General features: G+C 32.6%; 1 protein-coding gene across 1 annotated transcript; it reads left to right on the forward strand.

The window, feature by feature from the left end:
• Positions 1–11,157: 11,157 nt before the first annotated feature.
• Positions 11,158–14,006, forward strand: LOC134682072 (uncharacterized). The gene is made up of 2 exons (XM_063541676.1): positions 11,158–11,200; positions 12,075–14,006. Exon 2 carries the CDS (start codon positions 12,076–12,078, stop codon positions 13,750–13,752), a length of 1,677 nt encoding a protein of 558 aa, XP_063397746.1. The 5' UTR covers positions 11,158–11,200; position 12,075; the 3' UTR covers positions 13,753–14,006.
• The last annotated feature ends 767 nt before the right edge of the window (positions 14,007–14,773 follow it).

The following is a 14,773-nucleotide window of genomic DNA, read 5'->3' on the forward strand; positions in this document are numbered from 1 at the left end:
AACACATCCAACAAGATGTAACAAACAACGAACAATTCCTACAATCCTTTTTGAAAGAAAATAATACGAATGTTGTTACCCTTTCTTTTGAAAAAGAAAAAGTTTTCGAAAATCTACCTACCGCTCTAATCAAGATGGGAACCATTATCGTGGACAGAAGGTCAAGTGATATAACACTAACAAGCAGAAAGAACAAACAAGCACAGATAATGATGCCCATAACACATGTTCCTAACATTGATGATATAAAACTAACTCTGAAACAAACCGTGAATACAATGGGAACACACATCACTGATTGCTCCTTACTACTTGATGGCAGAATGATTTTCTCCTGTTACGAAAGTTACAAAATATACGTCATCAAAACCGACGGCTCGTTAGATTTTACATTACAGACAGGGTCGCGTACATATCATATACACTTTATAGAGGGCAGTCAAAAACTTGTTGTTACATCTGGCCGGAACAAGTCTATCACTATAATCGATATGAAAAACAGAAAATCTGAAAGATCGGTTAAAGTCGGGTAATTGGTTTATGGAATAGTTCACAGGGATGGACAATTGTTCTATAATGGATATACTCGTGGATTATGTGTTGTAATATTAGATAACGACTTTATAACACAGCTAGCTAACGTTACATTACCTTCGAATAGAAACATTGCAATTTGGTCAAATAAACTATATTATATAAACATTGATGATGCTGTAACATGCTGTGATCTTCAAGGAACAATTGAATGGAAAATTGACCAGTAGTTCTACAAGGTACATGGGGTATTACAGTAGACAATTACGGACGTGTTTACGTATCAGGATTACGGTCTCACAAAGTCGTTGTCACTTTACCAGACGGAAAAAACACAGACTATTGCTGTCAGAGAAAGATGGTCTTGATCAGTCAAAAGCTTTGTTCTTTGAACGCAAAAATAACAAGTTACTAATTTCGAACGTAGGCAAGTTGGCATTTCTTTATGATGCTTCAAATTGATGAATTGGTTCAATATACTCTTCTAAAACATGTAAAAGAAGCATAAAAAATCTTTTGAATTCTGGAATTTTCAATGTTTATACCAGGCCCCCAGACGTTTGTGTAAATACACATGATTTATTCGTGATACATGCAGTTTCTCTTCTGCAACCAAATAACTAATACAAAATATAAAGTAGCAGCAAGTATGCATAAAGAAATAATTTTCAAACAAATCTTGGTATTGTTTTGGTTAGTTTTAGGGATCTAGTATACCGCTTAGTAATTGGTAATACGATGTAGATTATTTGTTCACTTCGTATCGGATATTGTTTTATTTAGTGTACTGAACATTGCTGCATCATAATGTATTAGTATAATACTTAAGGCCTATATAATGAATTCATTGCTAGTCAATGGTTACGACCTTGTCCCCTTCTTCTTGGCATATTTAGCCAATATTTGTGATTACAATGCTGCGCCATATACTGGAAATAATTGCCGAAAATATAACTAGTTGTTCCTTTCTACCTGATGGAAGAATGATATTTTCCTGCTACACAAATAACAAATTGTACGTAATCAAACCCTACGGGTCATTAGATTTTACATTACATACAGGAACGAAAATTTCTCATATATATTTTAAAGAGGACAGACAAAAACTGTTCGTAACATCTGGCATTGACAAGTCAAACAAAATAATCGATCTGAAAAACAGAAAAACTGAAAAATCGATTAAAGTCGTGTCATGTATTTATGGAATATTTCACAAAGATGGTAAAATGTTCTATCATGGATAACCAAGTGGACTATGTGTTGTGAGTTTAGATAACGACTCTATAACACAGCTACCAAATGCTAGATTGGATCAATATAGCAGTATTGCAATTTGGTCAGATCAACTTTATTATATAAATGATAATGATTCTGTATCATTTCACCAGATGGGAACAAACAAAAACATTTGCTGTCAGAGAAAGATGGTGTAAATGCGCCACAAGCTTTGTTCTTTGATAAAAAAAATAGCAAGTTACTTATTTCAAACCAAACTAACAAGGCATTTCTTTATGATGTTTCAAATTGACGAATTGGTACAATACACTCTTTGAAAAGGAACATAGGCATGCTTTTGAAGTCTGGTACATTCGAAATTTATACGCCCAAAATGTTGTGTAATTTCACCTGATTTAGTCGAGATATACTATAATATACATGTAAATCCTCTACTGCAATCAGTAACTGAATACTGCTAAAAAAATAAATGTGAGAGGGAAAATACGAGTGGTTGCCATGGTAACGGACTTTCTATTTTTTGGTGGTGAAGTATAGTAAAATCTTTCAAAATCAACTGAATCACTACATTTCAGAGCCTGATTATGAATAGAATCAAGCATCTTTCATTAATTTCCATGTGTAACATTGATTAAACTTGGTGTAAGCTTCATTATAGTTCAGATTGCATGTAAACAAAAATTTATAATTTTTGGGAAAAATTTGGAAAACAAATGCATATTTTCAACTTTTCTGAATTTGGGAATTTTGCGAAATTATCAAATTTTCTCTTGTGTTTTTTTCAGAAAAGAGCAACTGTGTACAGCATAGTTAGCACTGTAGTTATGAAGTTTAGATACTTCTTAACTAAGTTAAATAGAAAAATGCGTGGGGTTTTCTTTAGATTTGTCACCATAACAACCGATTTTTTTCTCATGTTCCTTGGAAACGGAGTTATTATTTGCATAATATTGCAGTTTTAGAGCTCAAATGTACTGAATTGTTTCATAACTGATAATCTGTTTTTACATATAAGCATACGCCTACTCTAGTACTGCAACTGACATCGAAAAAGACGCTTAGTTAACGAGTTTAATGGTCCGGAATAACACACGGCTACAAATTGTTTTAAATGATAGAATAATATCTATATTTTAATTTCCGTCGGGTCGTAAAAAGTTTCTATGGTCACATTTTTGTATTTTATCTCTTTAATAGGGGTACCCTTCAATTTACGGTTTTGGGTAGTTACCTTAAAATCCAAAAATATATTTTTTGGTTAAATTTTCCTCTTTTTTCGTAAATATTGTCTATGCACATATCATCAAGGATCATCGGAATGATGAAGAGATAAATATAATACCCTCTCCAAGTAAAATTTTCAAACTTAAAGTTGGCTGTTTTTTAGATAGAAATTTTACGCGTTTTGCTTTGAAAACGAGAAAACGCATTATTCAAAAACAGTATTTGACATTTGAGAGGACAAAACATAGTATTGCGATACTGAATGCAAATTTTGATGGGCAAATTCCAAACAATTTGGTCAAAAACTCAAAAATAAAAACATCATTTGTACCTTTTTTAATTACGGAAATTTCCTATCCGTCAATCAACTCCAGCATTTATTTTTTCCTTCACAATCAATTTGATAGTTTCGATGTGATTATGTAGATTTTGTAGGAGAAATTAATTTATTTTTGAGTGATTTGAATATATATAGTAGTTCTTTTGTGCATTTTCTGTAAATAAGTTATATTTTTGTTAATAAAATTTTGACTTTTTTTAAAAGTTAACCAAATCCTTCGGATAAGAGTTTTTTCCGGATAATGACTATAGTTGATATTGTGTGAAAATACATTGTTTGTTAATGTTTATCCTCAGAGCAATTAATATGCATGCAAGTGGTCGAGGTAAACGTACTATAAGTTTTGCAGATATTTGGTGTGTGACAAGGTGATACTAAAACCAACTTCTCTTGATATTCTGCTTTCCTTTGGCGAATCATCAGTGATGTTATGAGACTTGCACAATCGGTCCGTCATTAAATACTAATGATTGATTGATTGTTGGATGCTTAACGTCCAGTGGCAAATATTCCATGCATGTTCAGGACGAGAACAAGTTAACAATAAAAACAATAGGTAGGTTTTGTCATAATAGGGACCATTCGGGATAATGGTCGGGAAAATTTAGACTGCCACTGGAAAATTATGGTATAAAGAATTGGGACAGAAATTTTCCGTTGCAACATACCACCTACGGATCCCTCAGAGTTGTTGCAAGGGTTTTTAACGTACAAAGAACGTGGCACACCCTTTACACGAGGCATCGGATTTAACGTCACCATTCTGACCGGACGTGACTGCGAACTTGATACATCCCGCACAGCAAAACGGACGCCCCACTCCGTTTTACTGCCGGTCGGGAGAAGACCGAGTGATCACATCTCGTTTCCCCAGTCACCCATGGGTAAATTTAAATTAGAAACAACAGAAATCCATGTGTGTGATCAAACTGATCGACATGTATCCTCACAACCTGACACTTTTAAACGATCTCGCGCTCAGTTTCTTCCTTGTAGTTTGGGTATGAAAACAGGGTTTTTGTGTAAAAAAAAACCTTTACAAAAAACATAAAACTACACAAAACTGAGTCCTCTAAACGTGTTGACAGTCTTTTAAGTTGTGCTTATAAATGTGAGTAATCATTTATCCATGCATAACCATTCGGGAAGTACTTATTGAAGTCAACACCTGTGCAATTAAGTAAAATAGTTACTGAAAAATTAGAATTTGAACTTGCTGTCAGTTCATAAATAACGATTGTTAGTGATGTGATTTGTTCTTCAATAAGAAAAGCCTATCTCATGTAGCACATTCTACATCTCACTTTTACTTAAGATTTCTCTGATGCTTACCAAACTGCCAAACTCCAGAACTAACTAGATATTGTGACACCTTACAATTCAGACACAGCCTCACAGGGGGCCAAGGGATATGAAATATAGAGTTTAGCTCTGAATTCAATAACATTAACGGTACCAATTTTCCTGCACCAGATGCGCATTTCGACAATACATGTCTCTCCAGTAATGGTCGTGGCCAAAATATTTGAAATCCAAAGCTTATATAAAAGGTCCAAAAAGTATAGCCAAATCCGTGAAAGGAATCAGAGCTTTTCACGAGTGAGATACATTCCTTAATTTGTAATAATTTCTATCATTTTGTAACAGCAAATTTTAATTACACAAAAAATCCGCGTATTTTCATGTCAGTACCGAAGTACTGGCTACTGGGCTGGTAATCCCCTCGGGGGCTAATAGTCCACCAGCAGAGGCATATACCCAGGTGATGCCATATCTGCTCCAGGAAAATTGAAGTCTATGTTAAGACTTTCAGAATTACACCAAGGAATGTCTGAAAAAATCAAGGATACATTAAAAGAAGAACAGTGTTCTTATGAGCTATCTCCTCGGTTTGGTATTTCTATGGAAATGATGCCCGTATAGCTTCTTAATAGATATAAGAAGATGTGGTATGAGTGTCAATGATACAACACACCATTCAAGTCACAATTTATAAAAGTAAACCATTATAGATCACGGTCCGGTCTTCAACACGGAGTCTAGGCTCAAAAGTTCATTTGTTAATTGATGAAAAAATAACACAAAGGCTCTTCTGAGCCGTATACTTTCCCTAAGGATAACAAAAATTCGTAAATGTATGGCTATTACAAAATCAATCGTTTCTGTAGCAACATTCGCCCCATAACATTTGGGATTGGCAGTGCAGATATATCATGCATATGCATATGGGAATATGTGTCACGAACATTGATCGAAACTTTGTACTCACATTGCTATTGTGTTTCCTATGCAAAGGTAAGACTGTATATGACGAGTTTGACCGAATCATGACGGTATGTTTGCTCCAGATAGCATTTGTACTCAAAATTTGTGTTTGCTTTGAACAAACTCTGTCCTGCGCCGAACTTGTTCTTATAAAAAAAGGGAAGTGTCTTGTAATGCTAATACGCGTACTGCATCCGCATATGATGACTAAGAGATTGATTCATGTCCTTATTTAATGAATACTTGAGCTATTGTGTGTCGCTGTTAAAAGTTGTAAAAGGATCATGACTGATTTTGAATTACAACTTTAGAAAATTGGCTTTTTATTGTATAATTGTTCATCCTTCCCTTAAAAAAAATAATGAGCTAACTTTTTTTACCACGATTATCCAACTAAAAAAATGTTCATGCACTAAACTGACTGTTTTACACTCATTTTTTTAAACCTCGCATTCGCCTCGGGTGACTACAGTATATTTTGTGTTATAACTGCTTTGTCCAGGCTTTGCAAATACACAATTTGTATTTATCTATAACTAGATACTAATTTTCACAAAATAAGCAACATTTACGATGCAAAATTAAAAACACTGTTTCAGCGCTTGAATTTAGTTTTTTTCAAAGATAGAAAAAATATTAAAATAATAGGATAAACTGGTGTTTTATAGTTTAGAAAATAATTCTGTAATATACTATAGTGAAAAACTATACAGAATATGAAAATTTATGGATGTGAAAAGGTCAAGGCCACTTCTTCTTTTGCTATGTTTTAAATGGAAAAAAATCAGAAGGTTCCAAATCAACGCTATTTTGTAATGGAAGCTCTTCATATAAGTAGTCAAAGTTGTCGTTTTAACATCGTTTTTAGCATATGCTTATAATTGAATGTTTTTTGTATCATTCTATTGAATAAATATCAGAATATTTCTCCTTTTTGTCCTTGTGGTTGAAATAATGATATTTTTAGGTCTGACCTTTGACCTCAATTTCACAAAATTGTGACCACTCTGGATGTTTACGACCCAACTTTTCTTATTGTGCACGTTTTCCTCTTTCCATCGATATATGATTTAGGTGTGTGCTCTTCCGGACCATTAAAGTTTTAAAAAATGAACTCTGGTTGCAGTACTACTCTAAATTACTATCGTTAAGAGTTTCTGACTTCGATAGTTAACATGGAAATACATACTACCCATATCAACATCTATTTTAAGGGCATACGATACAGTTTTGATACCGTATTTACAGTTTGATGAAAATTTCCATATAGGCTATTTTTGCCTGATTAAATTAAATATGTAATAAAAAATATACCTTCATGTGCTTCTTTGTGTTAAATGAGGACAAAATTTTGTATATTTGCTAAAGAATCGGATTTGTGGCCGTATTTTCCCTTTCGAAAGAAAACCATAACTATTTTGATTTAAAGATAAACACAAATTGATTTTTGGTAAATAATTTGTAATTTCTGTATTTTATTAGTATTCTAAAAATTTTATGCATTCTTTATTAAGATATAACTCATAACTATCAAATGGTCATGAATTGGGAAACAAACGTATTTTTTTGCTGTATAATTTATCAAAAAAAATTGCACTCTTTACAGTTTTATTAAATTTGTTTCACAAAATCTACCTGCTGAATGAAACAAAATGTCGTTTAAAAAAAAGGGGTCCAACCACTCTTTTTCAAATTAAATCAGTTTGAATGATAAAAACCAGTCGAAAAATGCATCTTTTCCCGATATGTCACAGTAACACGTCGCGAAAATAACATTTAACGTGAGCAACGTCATTACCTCCCCTGTAACTGTATCTTATGCCCTTTAAATGTATCGATTGAAATTTATCTAAAAAAAACCAATAATATAGAGGGTGTTTATATTCGAATTGGAATATGACTGCATGCTTTGCCTCACTCACAGTCTTGTCTGGGTTTTTTTCAGAAGGTTCAACACATGTAACATATTAAGTAACATTGGGGTTGGAACCGAAGGTTTTGAAAAAAATGGGAGGGGGGGGGGGGGGGGGTAGGTTTATTAAAGAGAAAAATTAGATTCTTGAAAAGATAACGTTTGGTTGGAGAGCCTGATTATGAAATGAATCAATTTTTTTTCAGAAATTTCATATATAACATCGATATAACTTTGTTTTAGTTTCAGTGCTCAGTTAATATTGCAGTTCAATCCCGACTTTTATATACTTTGTAAAAGGTATGTGAAATTATCGAATTTTCTCGTGTGATTTTTCGAAAAATGAAAATATGTAAAGCATAGCAAGATATAGGTAGATGTGGCGTGAGTGCCAATGAGACAACTCTTCATCCAAATAACAATTTACAAAAACTAAACCATTATAGGTCAATGTACGGTATTTAACACGGAGCCTTGAACAACAAGCTATAAAGGACCCCAAAATTACTAGACGTATAAAATCATTCAAACGGGAAAAAACCAACGGTCTAATCTATATATATAAAAAAAAACGAGAAACGAGAAACAGCATTGTAGAAACAAAGTTTGAATACTACCTGACCAAAATAAATAAAACATTGGGTGGGGCTCTCTTGAATTTTATAACCATGTTAACGTTTTTTCCCCTTGGAAACAGAGCTATTATTTCTTGAATTGATTATTCTGCAGTATAGGGAATTCAATGTTCTAAACTATTTCCAAAACTTTATGAAAATACATAGAAGCATAATAGATAGACTCTAAAATGCTAAACTACAATCGTTAAAAAATATAACAACAGTTGCCATGGTAACAAATATCACATATAACAGTCAATCAAATGATATATAATATAATTATATAATTTTATGTAAATTTTATGTAAAAAATTACATATAATTCTGTTAATAATGTTAATTTTTCTAATGAGAATATAACTGCATGCTTGGTTTTGTTTCACTCTCAGTACTGTCATGACTGTCTTTGCTCATTGACAAGACTCAACAGATTTAAAAGTACACAGTAGACTTTTGGGGGAGGAGTTGAGGTTGGGTAGTTTTTGTTTGAATCTTTCATATATCCTTATAAGGAAAATTGAGAGGTTTAGCTATGGGGTTTGGGCTTTGCTTATTGTTGAAGGCCGAACGGTTACATGTAGCTGTTTATTTCTGTGTGATTTAGTCTTTAGTAGTTTGGTGCTTGTTGATGGTTCGTGTCTCTACTAATATTTGATATTTTATGAAATGTTTTGTTATTCAAATTTTCAGTATATTACATAAAGAAACATAACTATTATGTTATAGATAATGCATATTTTAAGTTTTTTCTTGTCGTAGAACACCCCGAGGTGTGTTCTACGTCAAGAAAAACCTTAAAATGTGCATTATCTGACTTATAAACCGTAAAAAAAATATTATTTTTTATAAAGATTTGCAAAATTAGGATCCTATATTACCGACAACACTAAAGTGGGATATTCCTTTCTAATGCGTTCAGGTTTAAATACGACCTACGGCTCATTTAGAATGTGAAATAAAACTCACTAATAAATTTAGATATAAACCTTTTAAAAAATGTTATCAATACACAATAAAAATATTACTGTAACTGCATGAAGTAAGACACAAATGTATTGTTACCATCCGATAACGGTGTATGACAAATACAAGACACATTGTAAGTAATTTATGTACCACTTAGCTTATGGAAAAGAGGGAGAGGCGGACAAGTGGGTTTTTTATTTAACAATTTTTTATTGAATCGAATAAAAAATTCAGAAAGATTGTCTTTTGAATAGCAATACATTTTATTAACAGATAATCAGGATATAATTATATACACTACGCAACCAAAAATCAACCGACCAATTCAGTGTGACTCAATAACATTTTAAAAATCTAACACACGAATATGTTAAATCTGGCTTTTCTTTATGAAAGTCTATATTAAAATTCATCTCACATACATGATAATGTTTCTTTATTAACAATGTAGCGATAAATTAACAAAACTTCACGCGTTATTTGTTTCTTAAATTCAAATACGGGCACTGAAGGTTTCTTAAACAACTATCATCGATTGAACTTTAAAATATAAATTTCCAAATCGGCAACAAAAAACTATCAGACGAATAAAATTTTGAAGTAAATTATAGATTGCATTTTTATCTAGGAAAATAATGACTTCATTGAAACATGGTATCGTCCGGGTTGATTCTGAAAAAGAATGACCTGTCGTTCTGAAAGAAAATAACTCCATATAGGTATATAATTAGATATACTTCAAATGTCTGAAAATAGATTTCATTTAACTTGAGGTATATTGTCTTAGGAACACTTACCTCACTTTTATTTCAGGACTAACTACATTGAGGCAAATGGGAAATTTCAAAATTATAAGCTTGTCTTCATATCAAATTTTGTTTATGCATAAATTCATCATATAGATACCAGGAATAACATTTATTATTTGAGACGAGTTTTGTTCTCCTCGGACGTGGCCCCTGTATTTTTGGGGTCAATGTTTCTTATTTATTTGTCTTTTGTTCATTCTGTATTCTGCTTGTCTCATTCCCTTATCAATATAGTAATTGTGTTATTAACTTGATCATGAGTTTGAATAAATAAATAAAAAAAAAAAAAACAGCACCCACATACTTAACTATGAGAATAAAATGTAAGCTGTATACTACATTTTGGTCTTTTGATGTCCCATAAAACGTGAGTCTTCCATTGAAACTTCACATTTTGCTTTGAGAGCAAAATATTGCATTTTCATATACTGAGAAAGAGTCTGGGAAAAACTCAGAAAGCATGATTTTGCATCATTTGTTTATAGATTCTAGGGGATTTTTTCGGCTCCAAAACCCTCCAAAAAAATTTCGGCATACACAAATTGCCATTATTCTTACAATTGGCATGTTGTGCCAAACTATAATACCATGTATGTATGCAATATATGTACATGTAGTTGGGAAGAAAATAAATAATCTGTCCTCTTCGTTGACAAATATAAATAACCCATCAAAAACAAATCCTCCTGCTCGACCCCCCCCCCCCCCCCCGGGAATATCAAATGGTCGTCCCCAATGCAGACACGATCATTAACTGATGCTCATTAGCTAAAGATAGTTGACATATAAGGATCGTAATGGTGCTACAAACTTATCGGTTTTCAAGAGAAATAATGGCAGCGTGTGGTTATCCCTCCAATGGATTACATTGCTACGATTGTGAAAATGAACTGGCGTAATGGGGAGATAATTTTGATGAAGTAGAATCCTGACTGTTTATCAAATGAAAGGACAAATATACTAAAGTAACTACAATACTGGTATTTATCTTACATACTAGTTGTTTAGCAATAGAAACATCAAAACTATTAGACCTATAGTTTTTACGAGTCAGTGATTTTTAAATGTTTGTTTTGGTTTTTTTTTTAGAAAATAAATTTAACTTTTGGCGCATTTAAATACATGCAAAGTTATAGTGGCAAGTATTTTTTTTTCAACAAGTTAAGAGACAAATGTACGATAAAAAAACTTGCTTTTAAATAAACCGCGATTAAAAACTTTAGGTAATCGAAGACAAATTGCAAATTGGTCACATGACAAATTACATACCTTTACTCATTGTTTACTGATTTGACAGGTTTGTTTAATATCTGATATAACACTGTTCTAAACACTTATAATACCACTCATGATATGTATTTGATCTGTGCTGTTTATATTTAATCAAATGAAAAGTTTTGAAACACAAAAAATATTGGGAATCATTGTAAATTATTGACTTTCTCATTCTACTTTCGTTTTCCGTCCACTTTTACCTGATTTAAATGAAATAGTGAATATTTTTATTTCTATCAATTTAAATTTTTTGCGTTTTTCTGTATTTATATTGTATTACCTGATATTGACGAATCTCGTTAAATATTCCCCTCAAATAACGGTAACAATAAATATTTGAAGTCAGTCCGTTAAATTTAAGGTCTTATCGTTTCTTCGTTCAGATCCACGTTTTGACATAAGCAATTTTTGTTTGTTTGAGCATTTTATGTTAAATAAAATGTTGATCTTTACCGTGAACTGAAGTCTGATATGACGAAAATCCATTGGAAATAAAAAAAAAGTTTTTAAAATATATGAAAAAATCGAGTCGTATATCGTCAGGTCTATTTAGGTCCTTTCTAGTTCACATTCAGGTCTATTGTGTTACCTGATTTTGTGGATCGAACAAGTCAACCGTATTTGACATTTTTTCCCTGCTCATAATTGAAAATGTCTAATTTATTTTTAACCTATATTTAGCTGAGGAGTTACATTTTGTCAAATGAATACAGCATGTACATGGAATAAGAATGTTGAGGTTTTGCGGAAATATTACTTTTTATACAATCTTTTACTGCGAAATAAAATTACAATTGGTTGTGATAATTAACATACTTTTTGTAATCTAATATGTAAACTTTCAAGTCATATCAGTGAAACGGTAAAGCAATTTTTTTGTCTCTTCTGTTTCGTAGAATGTCGAGTAAATTGACTGTATGTGGAGTATGCAAATACCGCAACATCAACAAACCTTCTGTAGTCTGGTGTTCAGAATGCGACGAAGGACTTTGTGAGGCGTGTAAAGAGCATCATGCAGCTTCAAGGGCGACCAGGGAACATAGTATTGTTCGAACATCCGAGTACCAGAAGCTTCCTTCCAAAATATTGGATATTACTCAATCTTGTCCAAAGCACAATGAAAAGTACGTTATATTTTGTAAGAAACACGATTGTCCGTGCTGTAGACGATGTGTTGTTGAAACGCATGACGATTGCAAAGAGTTGAACGCTATTGATGACGTCATTCGAAATGTTAAATCATCAAGCGCATTCTTGGAAATGGAACACATGCTTGCGGAACTTTCAGAAAATTTACAGACAATAAGAAAAGATCGGCAAAACAATATTAAAAGTCTGAAGGAGAACAAGACAAAAATAGAAAAGGAGATTCAGCAGACACGAGTTTTGATTAACAATCATCTGGATAAACTGCAGGAAAGTCTGATGAAAGAGTTGTATGCCGCTGAGGAAAAGGAAAACAAGAAAATAAGCCGTTTATTATCATCCATTCAAGAGAAAGAACGGGAGATAATAGAATGCCAGACCAATTTAGATAATATAAAACAACATGCCTCAGACCTGCAGACGTTCTTGGCTATGAAACACATTCAACAAGATGTAACGAACAACGAAAAGTTCATAGAAACTATACTGGAAGAAGACATTATGAACCAAGTTAGTATTTCTTTTGAAAGAGAAAAATCGTTGGAAACTCTACCTTCTGATCTAAACACGATGGGAACCATTATATGGGATACTAGATCATGTGATATAACACTAACAAACCGAAAGAACCGACAATCACAGATAATGGTACCCATCACACATGTTTCTTCTATTAATGATCTAAAACTAATTTTAATACAGACCATGAAAACAAAGGGAACAGATATCACTGATTGCTCCTTACTTCCTGATGGCAGAATGATATATTCCGACTACAGTGGCCAAATAAATGTGGTGAAAACCGATGGATCGTTTGATTTTACATTAACGACAGGATCGATCACATCTCATATAAACTTCATAGAGAAGAGTCAAAAACTTGTTGTAACATCTGGCATGGACCAGTCTATCACGATGATCGATATGAAAAACAGAACTGAGAAATTGATTAAAGTCGGGTCGTGGACTTATGGAATAGTTCACAGAGATGGAAAATTGTTCTATAATGCATTTTCTGGTGGATTATGCGCTGTAAGTTTAAATGACGACTCAGTGACACAGCTTGTAAAAGCTGCCTTGACTCCAAATAGCAGCATTGCAATATGGTCAGATCATCTTTATTATATAATAGGTGAATCAGTAACATGCTGCGACCTTCGAGGGAAATTCAAATGGAATTTAGAACTTTCAGCATTTCTTCAAGGTGCACGGGGTATAACAGTAGACAACTACGGACGCGTTTACGTATCAGGTTTTGTGTCTCACAATGTCGTTGTCATTTCACCAGATGGAAACACACACAAATTGTTGCTGTCAGAGGAAGATAGTCTTCAAGGGCCACAATGTTTGTTCTTTGATAAAAACAATAATAAACTACTAATTTTTAACACAAGCAGCTTAGCTTTTCTTTATGATGTTTTAAATTGATGAATTGATTCAATATACTCTTATTAAAGGAACTTTAAAAAGCTTTTGAAAAAATAATTAAAAAATATATTTGTTTTACATGTGTTCACCTATGTTTTATTTTAGTTCGTTTATTTTAGATTCAAGTAAACTGTTTCGTATTTGGTATTACGAAATAGATAAATTCAGCCTTTCGTCCTGGATGTATTTTGTGTACTTAACGCTCTTGGGTCATAGTGTATTGATATACATGTACATCCATGTAAAATGAAGACTGGAGGACATGTTAACTTCAAAACTTAAATATGCTTATAAACTTATCTACTCGACTTTACCTCAATCGTTTCCAATTTGTTATTTCGGGCTTTTTTTTATAACTTGCTTATAGCATAGCTTATGCAGTTTTGGCTTCGCTCTTTACTGGAGCAAAATGTTTACCTATAGTTGTTTTCCTTAGTATCATTGTTGTCAATTGGTAGTTGTCTCGTAAGCAATCATACCACATCCTCTTATTTTGATATTACTTTGTAATCTATAGTTATTGCTGATATGCGTATTTTTTTTTATCTGATAAAATCTGATTCTCGCCGCCATCTCTATACCATAAGTACAGAATAAATGGGTAATGTTTTTTTTTCCTAAATATTGCAGTTGAATTTTTCTCATGGGGTTAAATATTAATCTCAAGGAGACATTTTATATTGTAAACATTAGAAATCAATTTCGAGGTACGATTATGATTAATTATTACAACAAATTATCTGCATGGTCCGGATATCGGCAGCAAAAGCCACCTGATATCATGAATCTATCCACGCAATGCGAATCAATACTCTGTAGACATGTGATTATCAGAATTTAGCAAACTAACGTATTGGATATTTTTTTCTTAAATATAAAGGACCGAACGAAAACATGTCGTTATATACAGTTGAGTAATAAACATTTCGTAGCATTCATCACATTTGTGATGTTGGCTGTTAAACTTATCAAGTGTCTATTTCATTGTACTACATCATAACACTACTGGTAGATTTTTTTT

This window comes from Mytilus trossulus, chromosome 8 (assembly GCF_036588685.1).
Source record: "Mytilus trossulus isolate FHL-02 chromosome 8, PNRI_Mtr1.1.1.hap1, whole genome shotgun sequence".
NCBI classification, from domain to species: Eukaryota; Metazoa; Mollusca; class Bivalvia; order Mytilida; family Mytilidae; genus Mytilus; species Mytilus trossulus.